Source organism: Dendrobates tinctorius, unplaced genomic scaffold (genome assembly GCF_039654945.1).
Source record: "Dendrobates tinctorius isolate UK_male_01 unplaced genomic scaffold, ASM3965494v1 ptg000062l, whole genome shotgun sequence".
NCBI classification, from domain to species: domain Eukaryota; kingdom Metazoa; phylum Chordata; class Amphibia; order Anura; family Dendrobatidae; genus Dendrobates; species Dendrobates tinctorius.
This window is the reverse complement of record NW_027361730.1, coordinates 4,862,673-4,885,609: the sequence shown is the minus strand read 5'-3', so window position 1 is coordinate 4,885,609 and position 22,937 is coordinate 4,862,673. Positions and strand designations below refer to the sequence as shown.

Sequence of the window (22,937 nt, the reverse complement as noted above, 5' to 3'; positions counted from 1 at the left end):
ATCACAGATATTATATCTTTGGGAAGTTCTAATCGTAATATGTCTTCTGCATCTAAGCATTTTATTTTACATCATCAGAGGGATACTGCATCATTGAAAGTTATCGGCATAGAGAGACTCACGGCATCACCAAGTGGTGGCGATATAAAAAAAATCATTAATGACACGTGAAGTCTATTGGATTTTTTGCCTTGGGACTTGTGTTCCTGCTGGACTTAACGCATGCAGAGAAATTATGCATCATTATTAGTGTGCATTGTATTTAATTTTTCACTATATTATTCTTCCTGGTTTGATTTTGTTATATTTGTTTGATTCACTCGTTTTTCTGCATTTTATTGTGTCTTTTGTTTTATTTTAATTATCTTCATTTGTTCCATGTGTTCATTGTTGCCTTTTATTGGTTGGATCTTGCATAAAATCATCATGCTTTCCTTGATATGCAGCTTTTGATAAAGAACACGTGTATAGTGTTCAAAACGCGTTGCTGCTACTGGCACTCGTGTGAACTGGCTTATCACATCACGACTTTTGTGTTTTTTAATCAATACATTTTGGATCAATTCAGAAGCTGTAACTTTTCCTCCTTTTTTTTTGGTCATGTGAACGTGAGACTACGTGAGTTCCGTGCTTCCACATGCCACAAGCTGCATTAGGCGAGCTGGCTATTTCTTTCTTTTTATTAGCTAAAAGAAGTGACCGTTATGCTTGGAAGCCACCAGTATTTCATATGTGGAGTTAGCAAAAAATGCCAGCAATGAAACTGTTGCAAAAGATATCCAAGAAATGCTTCAGTGAAAACATCGCCAGCCTTTTCCTGAAGTGACTTCTGCTTTAAAAATGCGTTGTGTAGAGCTTCCCTACTTGCACGTCTGTTTGACTGGCAGTTCGGCCACCGTTCTAAACAATGGGTTCAATTGGAACAGACGTCTTTTGGTGTCCCATTGCTCCATCTTCCGTGGATCAGACGTACTGAACAGGTCGCAAATGACTTTAAGGGCCCAACAGGTTTCTTGACTCGAGAAGTTTTACAGACCTGGAATCGTGTTAAACATAAAAAGAAACTGATCAGCACTCTGAACCCACTGTCACCAATATTTGGTAACCCGGACTTTCCTTCAGGATGTCACAGAGACCAATTTTTAGGTTGGCATAGGAGTTCTGACTTACGACTGGGACAGATACTAGTAGACAGGGACGCCTTACGGGAAAAGTTTCCCAATAGGTCACTCTCCTGGATGGAATATAATCAGTTGAGATCGTTTATACGGGGTCGTTTGGTCGACCGTACTTCTCGCCCTCCCACAACGCGGTTGGAGGCTTTCTTACAACTGCAGGACCCACCCTCTCATCTGATTTCCTTTTTATATAAGGATCTTCATTCAGGAGACTCGGAAGTGGCTCCAAGTTACATCCGTACGTGGGATGAGGAGATGGGTTATAAATTTTTGGCGGAAGACCTTGACAAAGCATTTCTTTTTACACATAAAATGTCTCCGGCCGGGGGCGCACAGGAGAAAAACTATAAGATACTGACTAGGTGGTATCTGTCCCCCGTTAGATTGAAGTCCATCTTTCCGACAGTGGATGATACATGCTGATGCTGTACAATGGAGAGAGGCACGCTATACCATATATGGTGGCAATGCCCTGCAGTACGACCCTTCTGGGAGGAGGTGTTTCGGGCCTACCAGGAGATCTCTGGAAAATTTGTCCCTCCCTCCCCACAAATTGCCATTCTATCAATTCTCCCGGGTTCCATATCCACCCAAAAGAAGAGCCTTCTCCGGTTTTGTATTACTGCAGCACGGATGGTGATCCCACGCCACTGGCGTACGATGACAAAGCCAACTATGGCAGAGTGGTTATCAGAGTTTGCAGACATTTTTCGTATGGAGGAGTTGATGGCTGAATTGGAGGGAGATAACTCCCGTTTGATTCGAACATGGCAGCCTTGGATCGTGTTCAGGGAAACGCCTGGACTACTTCGATTGGTCGAAAACGCTTCTTAGAGGCCGGCTGTCTGAAGCTCGTCTCCTTTCCCCCCCCTTTCCCTTCACCCTTCTCCCCTTTCTCTTTCTTTCTATACTTCCTGTGAGTCTTCTTTCTCTTTCTAATTTCTTTCTCCCTTTGGTATTTGCAATACACCTTCACAGGTTACGGGCAAGCTGTTGTTGAATGCGAACCATTGTTGCTGTGATCTAGTACGGCTTGGTGTATACTTGTGTATAATCTTGTGTCTTGTATCTTATGTCTTGTATGTTATTTGTCAAATTCTTTTCAATAAAATAGATTCAACATAAAAATGCGTAGTGTGCACATAGAGAGTGATAGACAAACAATGTCATCCAGTGTAGGCTCCTGGATTGATCTATTATTGAGTTTGGTATGGAACCTGAATATCAGCATTATACATTATTTGCAATACATCTGTACTCTGAGCCCGTTTTGGGTATTATCACATGATAAATGAAGCACCAGACATCTTGGCTCGTATAAAACTAGTTTAATTTAGAGAGAAGGGGTTCAAAATAAATAAATAAATATAATGCATTAGCATGTCGTGCCTGAATTTTCAAAAATATAAAACTGTAAACTTCGAGTTTTAACTAACAAGCAACATAAATATGTAATGTAAAGCAATTAATAAATACATTACTTATAAATTAATGCATTGACAATTTAAATCTAAAAAATGTAATATAAACTCATGCTGTCTACTAAAGAAAGTCTTGACGCCGTGAAACACATCAATAAGTCTTGAACCGGGTTCAGACGGCCGTGCTAAACCTTGGGCCCGTCTTGTCTGTAAATTACGGATGTGACTCGGTCCGTGTGCAGCTCCAGGTTATTGTTCACACAGTGGATGAGTGCAGGAGCTGCCTGCTATGTACAAGCACCAGTGTGGTCTGTAAATCGGACCAGAATAATTCATGGTGTGATTTTCTCCACACAGACGATGGATCCGTGTGGAAAATCAGCCATGTGCACTGCCTCCCTGGCTATAATGGGTACATATGCTCTCCGTGTGCGGTCGTGGTACACATGGTTGGCAGACATCCCTGCAACATGCTTCTCTAGAGGAGCCCTAGATGTGATTGTTTTGCAGTCCAAAAGGATAAGGGAACCAGCCCCAATGTAAAATAGGGATATTATTTTGAAAATAAGTTTTGTTGAATTACTAACATACTATTATATGACATGATAAAGACTATGTGACTTCATGTATAGTAATAAAAATATACCTTCTGAAAGAGGAACTCTGTATAACACCGCCCACACAACTGATTGAGCTTTCTGCACATGTACAGTGTACACAGAGAGCTGTCAATCAGCAGTAGGGGTGGGGTTATACAGAACTTATGAATTTGCTTGACTACCCAGCAGGAGGTTTACTAGTCCTCTACTGATGATCTCCTGCTGAAAAATCAGTGATTGCCTCAAAACTACAGCAAGTAGCCCAGTAAGTGATACATTGCTGAAATCAGGCCCTCTGTCTTTACATTTTGCTGCCATCAGATTAGGTGACAAAAACCTAATAATAGATTCCCTTTAAGTATGATATTGGAGGCTTATAGACCTAAGAATGATGTGGGTGTTATATCAGTGTATATAAAACTGTGAGGTTGGTACGTTACCCCAATAATGCTGTGTGCATTAGCAACAGATAGAAAAGCATAGTCCAGTTTTCATTAACAACTATCAGCTCACTCTATCCTGTAAAGTGTCACTAATACAACATCAATCCCTTATTTACACTATATACACCATACAGCAGTAGCTACCTACATCTTTAGGGAAAAAAGGATATTCTGCAAATGATGCCATTGGGTTGGAGTTATTGTGCTTGGAACTGTGTGACTTGAGTTGGATAATATAAGATACTATTACTATTATAAAATACATAAATATAAAACATTTGTAAAAGATTTAAAAATAAATATAGTACAGCTGGGCAAACAACTGTAATGCACATAAAGTAGATGACAAAACATTATTATGACCAAATCTTAATCTAGGAAAGTTGTCAGACTGCTACAGTCATTAGTGCAAAAGATTTGGGTGTCTTGAAGTCCATAACATCAAGTATTGCAGCTTTTCTTGTTCCTCTGGTCCCAAATAATAAGTGGTAGCCATGATTGACTTGTTTGGATCCCATTCCTTCATTCAAGTTGGGAAGACGTTATGGAAATTTCAGAAAGTCAAAGAATAGTCAATGCCCTGAAAGAGATCTGCAGCCAATATGATATGGTTGAATCAATAAAAATCTTCATTTGGTTTATAGCTTAAGGACTATGAATAACAAACATGGGTGGAAGGGTAGTGTGTCGAGAAGGGGAAACACTCCCACATTTTCAAGTACAGAGATAGTCTGGTGATCACAAAAATCTGTGATGACGTTCTAACAACTTGTGATATCTAAATGTCTGACAATGCTGTCCAAGGTTTTTTCTAGTCGATCAAGTGTCACTTTTTCCATTGTATATGACGCATTTTCATGCTGTTCCCTTAAATACTCCGAGTTTGTCTGTCGAGGTTCTCTGGCTGCACAACCCATAAAAAGATTAAGAATCTGTAACAGACTACGAAGGTTCTCAATATCACTCAGCATTTGTTCCACATGTTCCATTGGGATACTGGATAGAATATTCTGAAATTTTTCAAGCGTTTCATCCATCTTCTCCAGACTCACTAATATCTCTTCATCTGGAATGAAGTCTAAGCCACTGCTTTTCAAACTGCTGGGATAATTCAGCTGAATTGGGAAAAGGATTGAAATGAAGATAAGTGAGGAGCACATAAACCCAATCTTATACAATCAGTTTTCTACTCATCAGTCTGTAATCCATTCACTAAATGCATCTTTAAAGAAGCCCTCCAGAGAATATATATATATATTATATATTTAATATATATAATTTGTTCATATGGGTATGTAGTGTGTGTGTGTGTGTTAATATACTCACCTCATGCTGCCCTCTTCTGTTATCTAGCGCCGTTCTGCTCCTCTTCTCAGTGACGTCACCACTCTTCAGATTCTCCATTTCACTCTAAGCCCTATGCGTGAGTTGGAAGTCTCTTTTACAATGTAAACCTATGTAGTCTTGTTCTGAAGCTCCATGGGCTTACATTGCAAAAGCCACTGTCACGCAGCGCGTGGTGTGCCCTGGAGAGTCTGAAGAGCGGTGATGTCACTGAGAAGAGGAGCAGAACATAGAACATGCTGGACACAGAAAGAGCAGCAGTAGGTGAGCCTTTTCGTTTGCCCCCTTTAGACCAGTTTCTTTTAATGTAGTCCATTCTAAGTTAAGCCTTCCTCTTACCAGGCTACTCCACTTGACAAGGATCAAAAAGTGACTAAAACAATAACTGTGGTGCATGGCATGTGACCCTGAATGTTGGCTCAATGTAAGCTGCAATTCTGGCACGTTCTGATAATGTCTGTAATTGCTGCGGAATATGATGGCACTGTATAAGTAAGAAAGTGAAATATTTAAATAAATCCCACAGTTTTTACAATGAACTCAAGAATAAATAGTAGTATAGTAAGCTTCTCACAGTGATGTCTGTAGGTAGCAAGATCTGTAGCAATTAAAGGAAGTTTGTCAGCAGAAAATGACTATACAAACAAAGCAAAGGCGCTTAGTGCGCAGTGCATAGTCAAACCGTTCAGGGCGCTTTGGCAACTATGTGTTTTACATCTTTCTCTGCTCTTCTCTTTCTTGATTGAAGATTATGGTATTACAAGAGTCAGAGAAAGGCAGAGTCAAATAGAAAACAAGTAGGTGGGAAGGTGCAATGAACTGTTTGGCCATGCCAATGGTGCACTGAGCACCTGTACTTAGTTTAAACAGTTATTTTGTGCTGACAAATTCCCCGTTCACCATGTCTATGCTAGAAATGTACTATGACCCCGAGAATAATACATCATGAAATTTATTCACCTCTGAATTCTTCTCCTGAAAATAGCACGAAGACTAAAAGTGGATATTCACCGAAAGGCCATACATATGGTACTAGATCAGTAAGGATCCAACTCCCAACACCCCCATAGAACAACTGGATGATGGGCCCGCAATGCTTTGAACTTGAAATCCCTATTGGATCGGTAAGGATCCAACTCCCAACACCCTCATGGAACAGCTGGTTGATGGGCCCGCAATGCTTTGAACTTGAAATCCCTATTGGATCAGTAAGGATCCAACTCCCAACACCCTCATGGAACAGCTGGTTGATCGGACTGCAATGCTATGAATTTGAAATCCCTTTAAGTTAATGCTTCTCCTTAATTCATTAAAAGTTGTTGATATGCCACCAATTCTCTCACCTGAATTGGATGTTCCCCAATCCTTGTTATCAAAATTTTGGAGACAAGCTTTGCATCAGCCTTTAGTCGATCTGTTCTTAATGCCCTTCCATGGCACTGAGGTATGTGCATCCAAACAACCCAAAATAAGGATAGTAGAATGTATTGCATTTTCCTTGTATACCACTGTATAATAATAACTAAAAAGGACAAAAATGACAAAAAATTAAAACCACAGAACAGAAAGCTAAATCAATGTACAATGAAAACATATGCATTATTCTAATGAACTTTGCATTTCAGCATCTTGGCATCTTTGGATCTTGAATACTTGACTGTAGCCAAAGAATAAAAACATGTATTGTACAGTATATATTCAAAGGCTACATAGTTTATGGGCTTGTTATAAAGTATCAGTGCATAAAACTACCAGACTGTAGGATTTTTGTGTCACTTCTGTGTATTGCTAACAAAGTATAACTGACTGATACATTGTAACTAACATAGCAGCTTTGGGGGCAGCCGTAGGGCTGGACAGGTTGATAGTTTCTGGATGTACACAATGAGCTAATTGCAAGAAGAGAAGATAAAAATGGTAATTGTTATTGGTAAGTGCCATCAAAAGCCTTGTTGCTCCCTTCCAAAAAGAGATATTTCTAGTAGCCTGTATTCTTTCGATAGAGAGAAAAGATTCTGCAGCAATGTGCTGACTTCCATCAGAATAAGTGCTTTGCTTTTTCCAATTTTTAACTCCCAGTATGCCTTGACTCCAATGCTGGAAGATTGCAAACTACAGGTTGTAGACTATAGATTAACAGAATACAGGTTACTGTAGACACAACTTATTCATGGTGCCAGGATGAGGGATATATATACAAGGATGAGGGACAAATATACCAGGATGACGGGTGCATATATATTTATTTAGCATATACAAATCTGCCTCTATTTATCATTGTACTATCATTGCTCTATATATGTGGAGTACATTGCTTTGTCAGTATTGTTTTGAAGCATATGGCTACACATTACAGTGAGTAAGAGAGCGTCTATTCACCATGACCTCATGAGGACGGGTCTCCTTTTTTGCAGAGGCATATCTGAGCAGGAATGAGTCATATTAAACCTTTGCCTTCCCCCATGCTGGGAAGTGACTGCCTCTCCAATCTCATGCTTCTATGAATTTTACAGTTTGCAAATATTTAGTAAGTTACTCTGAGAGCAACATTCTGCCTTGGGGAACACACAGAAACTTCCAACTAGAAAATGAGAACAATTTAGAGAACTAAAGAATGTTTCCCAGAAACTCTTCCGGCCATTCCCGAAGCTCTGTTAACCTTTCTGCTTTGTACACTTACAGTAAAGGTATCATTTCTTATGTAATGTATTATATATTATTACGTGTATGTTTAGAGGTGTTAAGCTGCCAAATTGTTTTGCTTTTGTTTTGATTCTTTTTTACATTAAAAATATATTTGCTAGTCAGGGGATTCTTATGTGTCTGGATATTGTGAAATGACATTTTAAAAGAAGCCAAAACAATGAAAAAGGTTTTGTGTTTTATCCAAACATATAAACTTGTAAAACTTGAGCAATATGTGAATTGTTAGACCTCTATTTTTTTCCTAGGGGCCCTAATAAATGTTTTGCACTGTGATCAATAGCAACGTCCTTCTCTTCTTCAATAGATGTCTATAGATAAACTCTAGAGATATAGATTATATATTGAAAACCTCTGTATTGTAGCTTTGGCACAGTGAGAGGCGAAAGAAATCATGGACAATTGTTTTTCTGTTCCAGGATTTTACAAAGCAGAGTGGCTTTTTCCCAAAAGGAAAGGAAAAATGTAATAAAACTGGCCTTAGGGGCGTTATTGCCTATCTAAGTGCAGGGAAATGTCCAGCATTGATTTTTAGAATTAAAAAAAGAAAAGTGCAAAAAATAGGAAAATTTGGGAGAAAATGTAGCATTTATCAGAAAACTAGCCCTAGTAATGTCCTTACGGCTTATGTTTACATACAGGCAATATTTGCTCCCTTAACATGATTTGAACATCTCTATAGTAACTCTATACATCCAAAATATGAAAGATGTATTCTAAAAATCTTGTGTGGTGAAATATATGCAAGTAATAAGTCTTAATTTATATAAACAGAATTTCGGGTCTTACAGAGGTGTCCACAACAGAGTAAAATAAAAATAAAATATACCTCCCGCACCGGTGCTGTTCCAACATTGTCCGCACCAATTTCCCATGGCTCACCTGTAGAGTTGAGTGACTTTAGTCGGATCGGGTTTCATGAAACAAAATTTGTTTCAGATGAAACTGGTCCGACTAGGGCAAAAAAGGTCGGCGTTTCGTCCGAAACCCGACCCCAATGCAAGTCAATGGGAAATAAAAGTCGGCATTGAGCGGATGACATTCATCCACTCAATGCCGACTTTTATTCCCGATTGACTTGCATTGGGGTTGGGTTTCGGACGAAACTCCGACTTTTTTTGCCCTAGTCGGGCCAGTTTTATCTGAAACAAATTTTGTTTCATGAAACCTGATCTGACCAAAGTCGCTCAACTCTACTCACCTGGTATTAGTATGCCACGTAAGCCTTGCAGCCAATCAGTGGTTATTAATGGGCTGCAGGTCTCACATTTCCTATAAACATCTAAGGTTTGTCCGAAAAAAGTGTGAGCAAAGCAGCCCATTAGCTGGTTGCAGAGCACATAATGCATAATAATGTCACTCGAAGTTCCGCAAGATCTGGTGCTGACATCATTGTAACAGTGGCGGTATGGTTTACATGTTGCAATATAGTATTTAAGAAGTAGTTATCCGAGTAGCGGACAACCCCTTTAACATGCTCTTTTATCTGGGTCTTACTATAGATATATAAACCCCAGTGGTAAGTCACATCTATGGCTGCTTTTACGTGCTGCGTCTGACAGGTCTGTAATTTATTGACCATAAGGTCAAACAGTGACATGTAGACCACAACTGCATTATGATTAGACAACTTATTATAAAACACTTTAGGATAGAAATCTTTAATGAATGAATCATAATGTCCCACTCAAGGCTTGCAATAAGTATATAATGACAGGAATGTGTAGCCAAGATATGGACAATAAAGTTTTATTATTAAATTATTATTTATTATTACTTTATTATCATAGATAGAGCAGGGAAAACACCAGTTTTTGATATAACTAAAAGAATAATCTAGTGTACTAAAAAGTACTTTTTTCTGAGTCCACCAAGGAAATAAATGGCTAAGTATCAAATATTTGAAATCTGTAAGCATATTTTCTATTAGCAACATTATCTACCCTGTCGTAACATGAGAAATGAAACCATGGGAAAAAAATAACCTACAAAGTTGTGTGAACACATGAATAACTTCTCACTTTCATGTCTTCACATGAAATCAGGGAATCTGGGTCAATAACAGTTTAGGAATAATCTTATCATAGAAAAATCTTAATCCAAGAAATAAGTATTGAAAAGCGTCCTTACCTCTCACGTGTGTCTTAGTTTGAATGAAGTGTGATGGATAGTCCATCTTTCCCTGTCTTTATATAGACACAGCTCAGACATATTACTCATCCAATGGCTAATGCAACTTACGCTGTCACACTTGTCACTTAATTTTTTAGACTTTTTTTTTACTCACTCCCTAAAGACATTTAACTCTTTTCCAGAGTTATGTAATTTTTTTTATTTTTTTACAATCGCATTCAGAAGTGTAAAGTCATCTTTCAGGAAAACTGATCCAAACTGTGTGTTATAACATTTATTATTGCATGTGAGCTCAGTGTTGTGTACACAACTTCTGTGAACAGAACTTTTACATAAAATCAATGGAAATTGTGTGATTAGAGATGCTAGGTCGCACTGTGTATGTCTAGTACATGTAATACTTGTTTAATATAATACATACTGTACAATGCAATGTTCTATCTGTCTTCATGAAGAATGTACTAATTATCCAATAAATACACAGAGAAATTGGTTTTCTATGTGCCCTTGTATGTGCTTATATGCATGCGTATATGTATACCAGCTATCAACATGAGTGATAATTATGAGGTTATGTTTAAATGCAATTAAGACAGTTGTCCTCTGAAAAATTGGTATTCCTGCGCCCTCTGTGTGTGTGTGTGTGTGTATATATATACACATATACATAGATAGATACATTTATATCTATCTATCTATCTATCTATCTATATATATAAGTGTGTATATATAAATATATATATATATATATATGTATGTATATAAATGTTGCAAATGAAGACATGCTAGTTGTGTTGGAAAAAGGGGCATACATTTCCAAGTGACAAATTTACCAACTGCTCCTTACCAAGTTTATTTTTAGTCAGTGGCAATAAATAATGCCATATCCCGTGTCCCTATGTAAGGGGGTAAGATATAATGTATTTTATGCCTCCCTTTCCTCCGATTGTCTTATGATTATAGATGTGCTTTATGATAATTGCCTGCGGTACTGCTACATGTGTAACTATGTATTACCACTCATTGCTTATGGTATTGCCACTTGAATGTGTTACCATTATATAGAAAATTGTAATATATTGCCTTGTATTCCTGTATTATAATATTGCATATATGTTATGTGTTATTGGTATATGTACAGTCAGGAAAAGTTAGTGTATCCTCCTTAGGACATAAGAGGATGGCACTCTTAGTATATAGTTTCCCTATAGACCGAGTAGTTGTAATTATGTTGTGGGCCACTAGATGGGGGTATACTAGTGGTGCCTGATAGGAGGTTCATAGAGGGTTAATTGTAGGAGGGGCTGCCAAGAGTTAAGGTTAGTGATGAAGAGTGGTTTAGTCAGACAGGGCCAGGGCGCCCAAGTGTCCACATAGGCCATAGGCTCGGACAGCCTGGCAGTCACGTAAAGTTAAGTCGTTATAGCCCACGTTACCCACGGCCACTGCATGCCTTAGCAGTGGGTGAGAACAGGAAAAGGAAGATATGGCATCTTACCGCCTGGGCCAATGCTTTTAGGGCAGAAGTTGGCTGGACTAAGGAGATGAAAGGAGTTGAAGCTTCGACGAGATCGGTACAGATGGGCCGGATGCTTCACCAGGGGCCACCAAACGTAGTGATTGTTGAATTCATGTCTGGGGCAAAACAGGCTGCAGGAAATGTCATTATAGTGAGGTCAGGCCTGGAAGGAACTGGGAAGCAGTCTAGTATGGTCCGGTCCGGGCGTGTACTGCACAGAAGTGACAACAAGCAAGGGAAAGTTCAGGAAGCAAGCAAATGTTATAATGTACCAACAGTTGATGTAACGTGCCAAATCCTAAGTAAAGAAAGTGTTAAAGTTATCTCAGATTGTGTCTCCATTGATGGGGGTCGCCAAGAAGAGGGACCGTTATGGCCTGGGAAGTGCCAGGGTGAAGCTGAATCTGGAGATGCAGGTATGCCGAGGAGAAGAGTATTATTTCATATAGGGGAAGGACTGGACACAGCTGCTACAGTAATACAGGTCATGACTACAGTCCTGTCCCACCCTTACATGAAGACCTAATTCACACACCGCTTTTGTCCCACCCTTACATGAAGACCTAATTCACACACCGCTTTTGTGTATACAAAAAAAACAGGTGTTTTCTTCAGTGTGCTGGACTCAATTGTCATCCATTTTTTTCCTCGCATCTGTTTTAATCATAAAGACTGTGGCATCCGTTTTTTCACATTTGCAAAATAAAAAGATGACGGTTTCCAAGCTTCTCTTATCCATTAGGCAGGGAAAACAGGCAGCATTAACTTGGCATTCACGTGCTGGCGTTTTTTTCTCATGAATGCATTGACTTGAATGGGGATTTTGATTTTAAAATCGGAAGGTCTAATGATGAATGATCTACAAAAAAGTACACATGAAAATGTCCATGGCTTACCATAGGTTCATCTTTTATCTTACAAACACACTCATGGAACACATATAAAAATTCAAAGAATTGGAGTCATGACATCTGTCTTCAAAAAATGTTAACAAATTTGACATTGTCAGATACTGTACATTGTTGTATGTTGCTCTGATCTAAATGTTCACACTCATAGAACACGTATAACAAAACTGGATGTCTAAATTGACTCTAAGGTTAGGTCAACAAGTTGCAGATTTTCTACTGCTAATCTGCTGTGGATTGTACTGAAAATATCAGATAAATCCCTTGATTTTAATGTGGATTCACCACTGATTCTAATCATGCTACTTTAAAAGGGTTGAAATCTGCAATGGGACTTTTATTGTAAATGTCACTCCTTCCTACAGTAAGGCTATGTTCCCACAATGAGATTTTGGTGCATTTTAACGCTTCGTGTTTTTGCTGCGTAAAAAACGCAGCATCTTACAGTTCCAGCAAAGTGGATGAGATTTATAGAAATCTCCTGCTCACTGTGATTCTTTTTAAGGCCGGCGTCACACTAGAGAGGAATACGGACGAGTGAGAGGCGATAAAACAACGCATTGCACACGGACCAATGATTCTCTATGGGGTAGCTCCCATCAGCCCTATTTTTCACTCGTATTTTCTACGGTCCTTGTCAATTGCAGCATGCTGCGATTGTCAGTGTATTACGACCGTAGTACGCCAATGCAAGTCTATGGGTGCGCAAAAACATCGCATTACACATGGAACACCCGTGTGACTTGCGAGAAATACGCAAGACTTTTCCTGGTGACAGGAAATGGGCCAATCCATCATCAGGAAGCTTAGACATGCTAATTAGCTCAAAAAGCGCTCCAGACATTCAGGAAGTACGCCTCCACGGAGTCCTAGCAGCATCATGTCTGGCCACATTAATGTGGAGCTCCTAATTGTGTTGGTCCAGGAAAGGCCCGAACTTTGGGACCATCGTGATGCCCATTATTCTGGCCGGGGCCGCAAAGAGGGGGCATGCGCATCTGTGTACACATGTTCCCAGACTATGCCCAACGGCCACGTGAGGAGCAACAACACATTCGTAAGTAATTGTCATTTTTACCAATCAGATTAAAGCCCATAAGTGAGCTTTTTTAAATGTAGCCCCTACAATCCTAGACTGTGTATATAGGTATCCCTGTTTGCTAAAGAAACATTTAGATAAAAACCACCCCATACTAGGCCACGTGACTATGTGAAATGTTAGGAATTTTGCTTGGGACAATCCACAAAGGTTACAGTCCCTTTTCACTTCATATTGCAGTTGAGGATGTGATGAGACGCTGGCGCAGCATCCGCAACCAGTACCGGCGGGAAAGACAGCAGAGGGCCTGGAGTGGGGCAGCAGCACCGACCAAGCGGAAATATATCTATTTTGACCGCTTGGTATTTTTGGCACCCAGTATGGATCTCAGACCGTAAGTACAGATCTCACACCACATGACACATATGCTTTTTAGGGTCACAGCTACATTTGTTTTTTTTAACATTTCCTAACAGAACTCAGTCCAACCTCACAGAGAGGGAGACAGGGTCGGATACTGAGCCCATTATAGACCCGGACGGGGGATGTGAAGAGGTGGCTGGCCCATCTACTGACCAGAGCTTTTGCAACCCCCAAGCTCCACCAGCATCAGGCCCAGCATCAGGTTCTGCACCTGGTCCAGACCCAGCAGAGCCACCAGCAGCCAGCAACTTAGAAGACCCTGGCAACAGCAGCAGCCCTACTGGTCATGTTGAGGGGTCCCCCCAGCCTGCAGCCGTAGTCCGCCATGGAGGCGGAGAAGGGACAACACTGGCTCTGATACCCGGAGGCAGGTAAACACAGGTGTCCTAAATTACCTGTCCAGGGCTGCCCAGGATGAGGGTGAAGAGGCATATTCCCGAAACCTGACCCTGTACCTCCGTCCCCTACCCCGTGAGGTGAGGCTACGTGTGCGCAGATCCATTCAGATCCTAATTGATGTATGCACAGACCCCAATGACCCATATGAGTTGTTTGAGTATCTTGAGAGGTGGCAGCCCGTAACCGTCTCCTCCTTGCCCAACAACCAGCTGTGCATGCTCAATTAGGATCTGAGTTTCCGCCTGCACATGTGCCTACGCCTCCACCCATTCCCCCCCCAAACCAACCTTGGCCACAACAGGGCCAAATGGCAGCTTATAACCAACCTGCCCAATATGGCCACTTGTACAGACCTGGTGTTGGAGGCTGGCCCCAACCTGGGTTTGGATAACATGGTCATATTGGGGGGTATGATGGACGTGGCTACAATCAGCCACAGGATTATCATCTACAGTATCCTTATGGTCTCTTTGGTGCGCAGCTGCAGGAACATGGGCACATCTTCCCACAGGGCCAAGATCATCCACCCCAACAGGGTGATGGTCAAGCTGGGCACAACAACCCCCAACAAAGAGATGAAGGCCTCCCACCATCACATCCGCCAAGCTACCAGCAGTTATAAAATAGCTAATTGCTTAGTAAATTTTTTTGGGTGGTATTTATAATTTCTTGTTACCTCTTTGTGTGTCAAAAAATTACAATGTTATATACAGAAAAGGCTAAATGGCATGATCAATATCTGCCATATGACAAAAATATGGTACACTGTATTGTAAGCTATTTTTTTAATTTATAAAAGCTTTGAAAATGCATCTTTGGCCTTCTTCCTGAATTATTTGAGGCATTCGAATAAGTAAGTCAACTTTATCACATATAAACAGACAACACAAATCAGAGAAGACCAAACAAAAACAAATTATATACACACACATAAGAACATCACAACATAGATACAGCCTGATCTTGCCAGGTAGTAGAACCATGAGGTGAAACAAAATAATGGGTGAACACATCACATATTTTGAGTCCTGAGAGAGGACGCCGTAAAGGGAGTACATGTGGAGTAGGCCTAGCCCCAATGTCCACCACACCTTCAGTTACATCAGATGAGGAGCAATCATGCAGTCTAGTGAAGTTATGGAGGACCACACAAGCTTTGATGACCTTATTGACGTTTGCTTCACTCAGCTGAATGGCAGACTGGTGGACACGCCATTTGGCACAAAGAATGCCGAAGGCGCACTCCACCAGTCTTCGGGCACGTGAAAGGCGCACATTAAAAATCCTGCGCCGGTGGTCAAGGTTTCTGCGCGGGTATGGCCTCATGACATGCCTTGTCTATTGGAAGGCTTCATCCCCCACTAGGACATAAAGCACCGCTTCTTGATTTGAGCCTGGCAGCTGACGTGGTGATAGGTCCAACAGGTCACTGCGCAGCCGCCGACCCATAATGGAAGAACTGAAGACTCTAGAGTCTCCAGTTCTTCCATAAGCCCCAATGTCTACAATTATAAACCTGTAGTTGCTGTCAACCGGAGCCAACAAAACTGCAGAAAAATATTGTTTATAATTATAGAATTGGGACCCTGAGTTCAGCGGCTTACGCACACGGATGTGCTTCCCATCCAGGGCTCCAATACAATTGGGGAATTGGCAGTGCAACTCAAATCCCCTGGCAATCCTCAACCAGTCTACCATCTTGGGCTCTGGCATGACCAGATGATGAACTCCGGACCAGATTTTGGAACATGTAGCACAAACGATGCCGGATATTGTCGATCGCTCAATCAATAACTCCAGATGGAGTGATGCATAAGAAAGGCCAGTTGAGAGGAACCTACAATTAAACAAATGTAGAAAATGTATACATTAAAATACATGCTCAAGGATGCACACATTACATATAGATAACTAGAACAGTGTGTAAGTAAGAAGCTAGGCGAACAATACATATACACATAGCCCACGGCTATGTAATGTGGAATAACACATCAAAGTATTCTAAGTTTCAGAGTATATATTTGGTACCAATACCTAAAGTTTCTTGGCCAAAAAGGGGTTACTGAGTAAGAGAATTAGTTGAGAAAATAATCATCTACATACATTCTGTAGCTGAGAAATACATACCGTAACATAAGGAGAAGGTGCTCCTCCGAAGAGATACACTTGCGCATCCGGGTTTCCTGGAAGGTGATCCCTGGGCGCACTGTCTCCAACAAAGCATCAAAGGTAGAAACGGTCATCCGACAATAGAGGAAAAACTTGTCAGAATGCGTCCTCAGAGCTGCATAAAGCCTCTGAAAATGGCCTTTATTGAGGCGTTGTCTCAAATGCGGATGCACCCACATGCGTCTCCTCCTCCTCGGATCCACAATCACTGGGTATGGCTGGCCAAAGCGCCTGGACAAAACCCAGTTGAAGAGAACACGGTCAGTTGGGGTGAACTGAAGTGTGTCAGACATGTTTGCTAACAACACCACACAAGCACAGCACCAAAATGGGCAGATTGGAGGCTGCCACCTGATGTTGAGGCAATAAATAGTGTTGGAGCTGATGATTTAAATTATGTGCAGGCCTCAAAACATTAAATGTCCATTTTGCAAGATTGAGAGAAAAAAACGGGGTACGGATGCCATACGGATGCTTACATGAGAAAAATACGCGGCCACACCCTGACAACGGATGACATATGGAGCACTATTTATGGACCATTTATGCGTATTATGGATGTAAAATACGGTGCTTATTTTTCTACCTTGTGTTACTCCAGTCTTACATGTAAACTTGCCTGTGGTGTGTTTTTCAAATCCGCAGCATGTCAATTTTTCTTGCAGGTACACTGAGTTTTCTGAAACAAAATTCCCCATAGACTTGCACTATATGCGGAAATTCCACAGGTAAAAAATGCACAAGCATTTTTATTGTGTTTCCATGGCAGAACACGATAAAAAACGCATGTAGTCCACATCTAAGTATGTCAATAAAGTTTTGTCGAAGCAAAAAAAGTATCAAAAACAAACCAGCTTTATTTACAGCATGATACACGAAACAGAAACAAAAAATGCAGCGTCAAAAATGCAATAAAAATGCATGTAAAAAAACACACAAACGCTAAATGAAAAAAACACAAGTCACCTAATTTAAATAATAAGCGCAGAAATTCCGCAACATCAAAAACGCACCAAAAGCTCATTGTGGGAACGTAGCCTTATTGGTATGTTGCAGCTTTTCAAAGTCTGCTTGAATTCTGGTAAATGTGGATGTAACCTACATCAGTAGAGCATTGTAGAATGCAGTATATACTACTAAATAGGCAAAGGAAAATATACTGTATAATAATCAAAAGTATGATTTTTTTGTTTTTTATGTGACATTAAACGTTTTATTTCATCATTATTTTATCATTTTAATTTGTGTCATGTAGCAAATTTATGAATAAAAATTCTACTGTAAGTGATTGTTAAACATACTTTAATATACACTGACGAGCAAAAGTGTAACAATGTTTTGAACTTTCAGGCTCCATATCTCACCATCCCCTACTGCTAAAGTGAAACTACCATCATTTTATAGACAATCTTGGCTATCTCATGCATATATTTAACTTGCAACTATTTAGCATATGATTAGCTATGCAGATTCTTGTCATGCCACTTCATTGTTACTGTTTTGCTTGTGTTGGTGGAAAAATCATTTTCTTCCTGTATACTACAAATTACCACCTGTTCTCACATTTCCTAATAATTGTGTTATTAGGTTGATTCCCAAGCAAATAGTCACTGGTCCATATTGAGGAGCAGCCATAAAGAAGATTTCCCAACAAAAGAGAAACAACATCATCCAGTTCATTGATAGCGATCTCAGCCAAAAAAAAAATGGCAAACTGCATCATGTGAGTGCCATGACAGTAGGAAGAATTTGAAATGAAGTCTGTCCATCAATTCAAAAGCCATGATATGGACGTCCAGATACAATATCAGAGCCAACAAGTCGGCTCATCACAAGGTCTATCAGTTCTGGCGTGACAAACATGGCAGTGGAGGTGGCTCATATGCTTCATAATAGTGAGATAATAGACATCCATGCAAGCACTGTGTGGTTCATGTAACATAAGTCTGGAATGGTGGCCCGAAAAAAGGTGAAGAAGCCTCGACTTCAATATCATCATAAGAAGAATTGTCTCAAGTCTGCAAAAAGTGGACAGTAGAAGTTTGGAAACGGTTGATTTTGAGCGATGAAACGAAAATCATTAGACTAAGCTCTGATGGGTGCAAGTGGGTCCGGAAAAAACAAGGGAAAAGGGGCTAAAGGATGAAGAAATTGAAACAACTGTCAAATTGGAAGCCTGATGATGTGGGGTTGTTTCACAGCCAAAAACAATTAATACTTGACCAGGATTGATGGTAGTTTCAATGCTGAGCTTTATGTGAGTATCCTACAAGACTAGTTGCTTCATACACTCGGGTACTATGGGTATGAAAAAGATGACATAGTGTTCCAGCAGAAAGCTACCAGAAGCATATATCGAGGGTGGTAAAGAAATTGTTCAATGACAATGTAGGACAGGTGCTGGATTGGCCCCACTATCCCCAGACCTCAACCTAATTGAACATTTGTGGGTAGAATTGAAGAAAAAGCTGTATACATACCCAAATGAGTCAACCAGTATGCACCAACTTTGGAAACATGTATAAGAGACTTGGGATCAGATTTCAGTCGAGACATGCTTGAATCTGACCGAGAGCATGCCCAGAAGGATTCAGGCAGTGTTGAAAGCCAAAAGTGGATTTACAAAATAATAGAAATTAAAATTTAGATTTTTAGGAGTTAAACAGTAGCAATGAAGAGACATGACAAGAATCTGCATAACTAATAATTTGCTCAATAGTTTCAAGTCAAAACTTATGTATGAAATAGCCAAGATTATTGTCCATAAAATGATGGTAGTCTCAAATTCATAGCAGTAGTGGATGGTGAGATATGGAGCCTGAAAATCAAATGTTCAAAACATTGTTGTTACTCGTTTTTTTGTCAGTGTATTGTATGATATGTTACATACATCTTTTTGTGGATTGTCTAAAACTGTCCCCAAGCTTAGGACACCACTCATTGACTAACAAATGTCCTTGTACCTCTCCCTAAACATGCACAGGTGGCTCAACCAGTCTTCATTGAAAGAGAAAAATATTCCCTCTAGACTCTATAGCCACGTGCACACATTGAGTATTTGGTGAGTTTTTTACCTCGGTATTTATTAGTCGAAACCAGGAGTGGAACAATTAGAGGAAAAGTATAACAGAAACACGTCAACACTTCTGTAATTTTTACCCACTCCTGGTTTTGGCTTACAGATACTGAAGTAAAAAACTTACAAAATACTCAACGTGTGCCCATAGCAATCAGACTAATCTAAGCTTTTTCTTAAGCCAATGCTGGTTTCTGTTATTGCCTGGTCCTAAAGTGACTAATTCACAGAAGATTCACAGATCCTGTGATAATGAAGGGTGGTCAACTTTGGTCGAACACTGTTCCTTCAAATGGACATGAAATAACATCTAATCATATTATTATTATTAAGAGCCATTTATATACTTACATTCATTTATAATTTTCCTCCTAAGACTGCAAATCTGATTATAGAGCTGTGAAAACAATGCAGTTTTAGAATATCACAGTAAAAAAAAAAACACACCACAACAGCATTAGAAATATTTATGGTAATTTGGTTGCTGTGTATAATAATGCTAGGTTTGGACAACAGAGGTCTTAGGCTGGGTTCATATTGCGTTAGGGGGGTGCGTTTAACGCATCTGTTACATAGCAACATTAACACTATGTAACGGATGCGTTAATGCACTACATAGACTGCTATAGACGAGCGCATTGTTAACGCATATCATAATCCGTCATGCGTTAGCGATGTGCCGTCATTCTATGACGGACCTTCGGACGCGCTCTGCAGTATCCAAGGGTCCGTCACTGCTAGCGCATATGAAGCATCTGCTCTAGCACGATCGCATACCGCGATTCAAAAAAGGCAGTTGCGCTAGCGCAGTCCGTTTAACGCATATGTTGAACGGACTGCCCTAACGCAATCTGAACCTGGCCTTAATGAAATACATTCTTGAACGTCTCAGTTACAATGTAATTTAATATGATAAATCATTTATTATAAAATATTTGCTAATTTTTGAACCAACAAGTATAGAAGAATTATTCATCATGATTGACACTCGCTCGTGTGATTCCTAAGCCATCAAAGAAATATGAATTTTTCTATATTCCCTTGTATTTGAAAAAGTGAAATAACCAGTGATTCACACAAGACCAGCCAGGATCATCTCAACTATGGACACATTCTCTTGTTATGACGCCTACATTCCTTTATGGTGAAAACTGATCCTCCTTCTAGAATGCTTCCTTTTAGGAGGTATGTCATTAGTGAAAATTTCTCCCACAATTTATTGGCAGCAGCTAGTTTTTACAAGATAAAAGATTCTAAACAGAAGGAGTTATCAATGGTAATTTATTATTATTTATTGTGAATGGAAATGAAGTTCATTGTCAGTAATGAAAGAGTTGACACTGGCATTAGTTATCAGTGTAGATACTCTATATCTACCTTTCTTATTTCAAGACATTGATGACTTATTGCAATGTTATGGGGATTATGCAACCTACATTCAGCCTACATATAGATCGGAGGACATGGCTACAGTGCTTCTTACTAAAGTCTCATTCAGACATCAGGGATTTTTCTGGTATGCAAAACACTGTCCGATTTTCATAACTTTTTTTCATCAGACTTTTCAGTAGTGTTTGGATATTGTTTCTGTTTGTTATAAATGGACAGTACATAGATTGCACAAAGATCCATGTACTATCCATGATTTTCATGGACCCATAAACTTGTATGGGTGATTTTGATCCAAGATGCAGAGATCTGAAAACAATTTGATGTGTATTGAATTTGTGCCAAACTTAATGAAATTGGCATATCCTGGCAAAACCAAACAATTTGCCCTCCAGCATTTTACAAATTACTGAAGACCGTATCAGTCACAGAAGGCTGACATGATCTAAGGTGTAATTGCCCTTGCTTCCTTGTAATGCCTGACAGCTATTACATCTAGTGGGGCAGCAAATCCAACCAGGAGGGACTATCATAGCCTAAATAAAAATGAGGAAGGGAATGCAGCAGCCATTTTAGCGTGATTTAGGATAAGAAGAAGACGTCGGAGCTCACAGCTCAGCAATACTGATAGGAAGAGAAAGCACTAAAGCATACAAATACTCTAGAAAGTAATGTGTTGTACAACTGCAGTACTAAAGAAGATGAGAATAGTAATATGCTAATAATACAGAGATTCCATTGATAGAAGGAGAGATAATTAGGACAGATGCCAACAGCAGTGCCAGACTCAATGTGATTGATCAGTTATATAGTGTAGCTGCCTTGGTGGCACTTGTTCTGCTGCATTTGAATTAGAATTACACATTTTTTCCTTCTTTCTTAAGGCACTAGGATGCAGCAGCAACCCATGGCGAAAAAAAAAAAATAGTGTCAACCAGAAACGGTGTACTTGCTAGTAACAAGCACTGTATTGAGTATTTTTATTCCTTGTGCAATACTTTTTGTGAAAGGGTTACTAACTGTTTTAAAAAAAAAATCTGAAAGAGAATTCCCTAGACATTTAACTGCAACTGTCTACCTCACAAAATGTGCATGTCGCAAACATTTTTTTTTGTTACAAGCACTGACTTTTTGGATGTTTACCTACCCAGAATTTATTATTATGTCATTTTTTGGAAGCTGACTGACTTTAGTTAAAAAAACAGTAGGGGAAAAAAAGATTGTTTTGGAAGTGCATTGAGCAGCAGGGTGGTGGCTGGTAAAAGGGAAAAAAATCTCTTTTAAATCTTCTGCCTGAGTGAGTGTGAACGAGCCGAGTGTGACCTGAGTGTAAGTGCGAACTGTGGTGTGTGACTTGTGATTCAGTGACTTTGGATTCAGGGAGTTTCCAAGGGAGATATTACTGAATTACTGTTATATGTTATTAATACTTTTTATTTATTTTTGCTTATCTTTCTGTCTGGTGCAATCCCCATTAGGATGTGCTCCACTACTGCCAATGCCATCCAGTGTATGTCTTGTCGCATGTATGAAATCCTTGAACAGCCGGTCGAGGGTGCATACAGCTGTGCGAGATGTGAGCACGTTGTTCATTTGGAAGCCCAGATACTGGATCTAAATGTGCAGCTAGCAACATTGAGAGCCATAGACAATATGGAAAGGAGTCTTCTGCTCACTGAGCAGGCGCTCAATGGGATAGTTGAGAGGGGGGATGCTAGGCTGGAGCTGCAGGACAATGAAGCAGCTAGCTGGATGACAGTTAGAAGGCGGGGTAGAGGGAAGAGCACCAGGGAGGCTAGTCCTGATCTGGCACACCCCAATAAGTTTGCTAAGTTGGCAGATGAGGGGAGTGTCAGTGCAGGAGCAGCACTGCTGCAGCAAGGCATGTCCTCTGAAAGCCAGAGGTGTGTCTGCTCCAGTAAGGGGGGAAATAGGAGAGTAGGGCAGGCCAGACAGGTGCTGGTAGTGGGAGACTTAATTATTAGGGGAACAGATAGGGAAATCTGTCACAAAGACAGGGATCGTCGAACGGTGTGCTGCCTACCTGGCGCTCGAGTCTGACACATCGCTGATCGGGATGACAGATTACTGGGAGGGGCTGGTGAGGATCCAGCGGTCATGGTGCACATTGGCACAAATGACAAAGTTAGAGGTAGGTGGAAGGTCCGTAAAGATGATTTCAGGGAATTAGACT

At 40.1% G+C, this 22,937-nt stretch overlaps 1 protein-coding gene across 1 annotated transcript; it reads right to left on the bottom strand.

Moving 5' to 3' along the window:
- Positions 1 to 4,402: 4,402 nt before the first annotated feature.
- LEP (leptin) lies at positions 4,403 to 6,478 on the bottom strand. Its single transcript, XM_073579603.1, has 2 exons — positions 6,329 to 6,478; positions 4,403 to 4,756 (listed from the first exon to the last, which is right to left on the bottom strand). Exons 1-2 carry the CDS (start codon positions 6,476 to 6,478, stop codon positions 4,403 to 4,405), a joined length of 504 nt encoding a protein of 167 aa, XP_073435704.1.
- Positions 6,479 to 22,937: the final 16,459 nt, after the last annotated feature.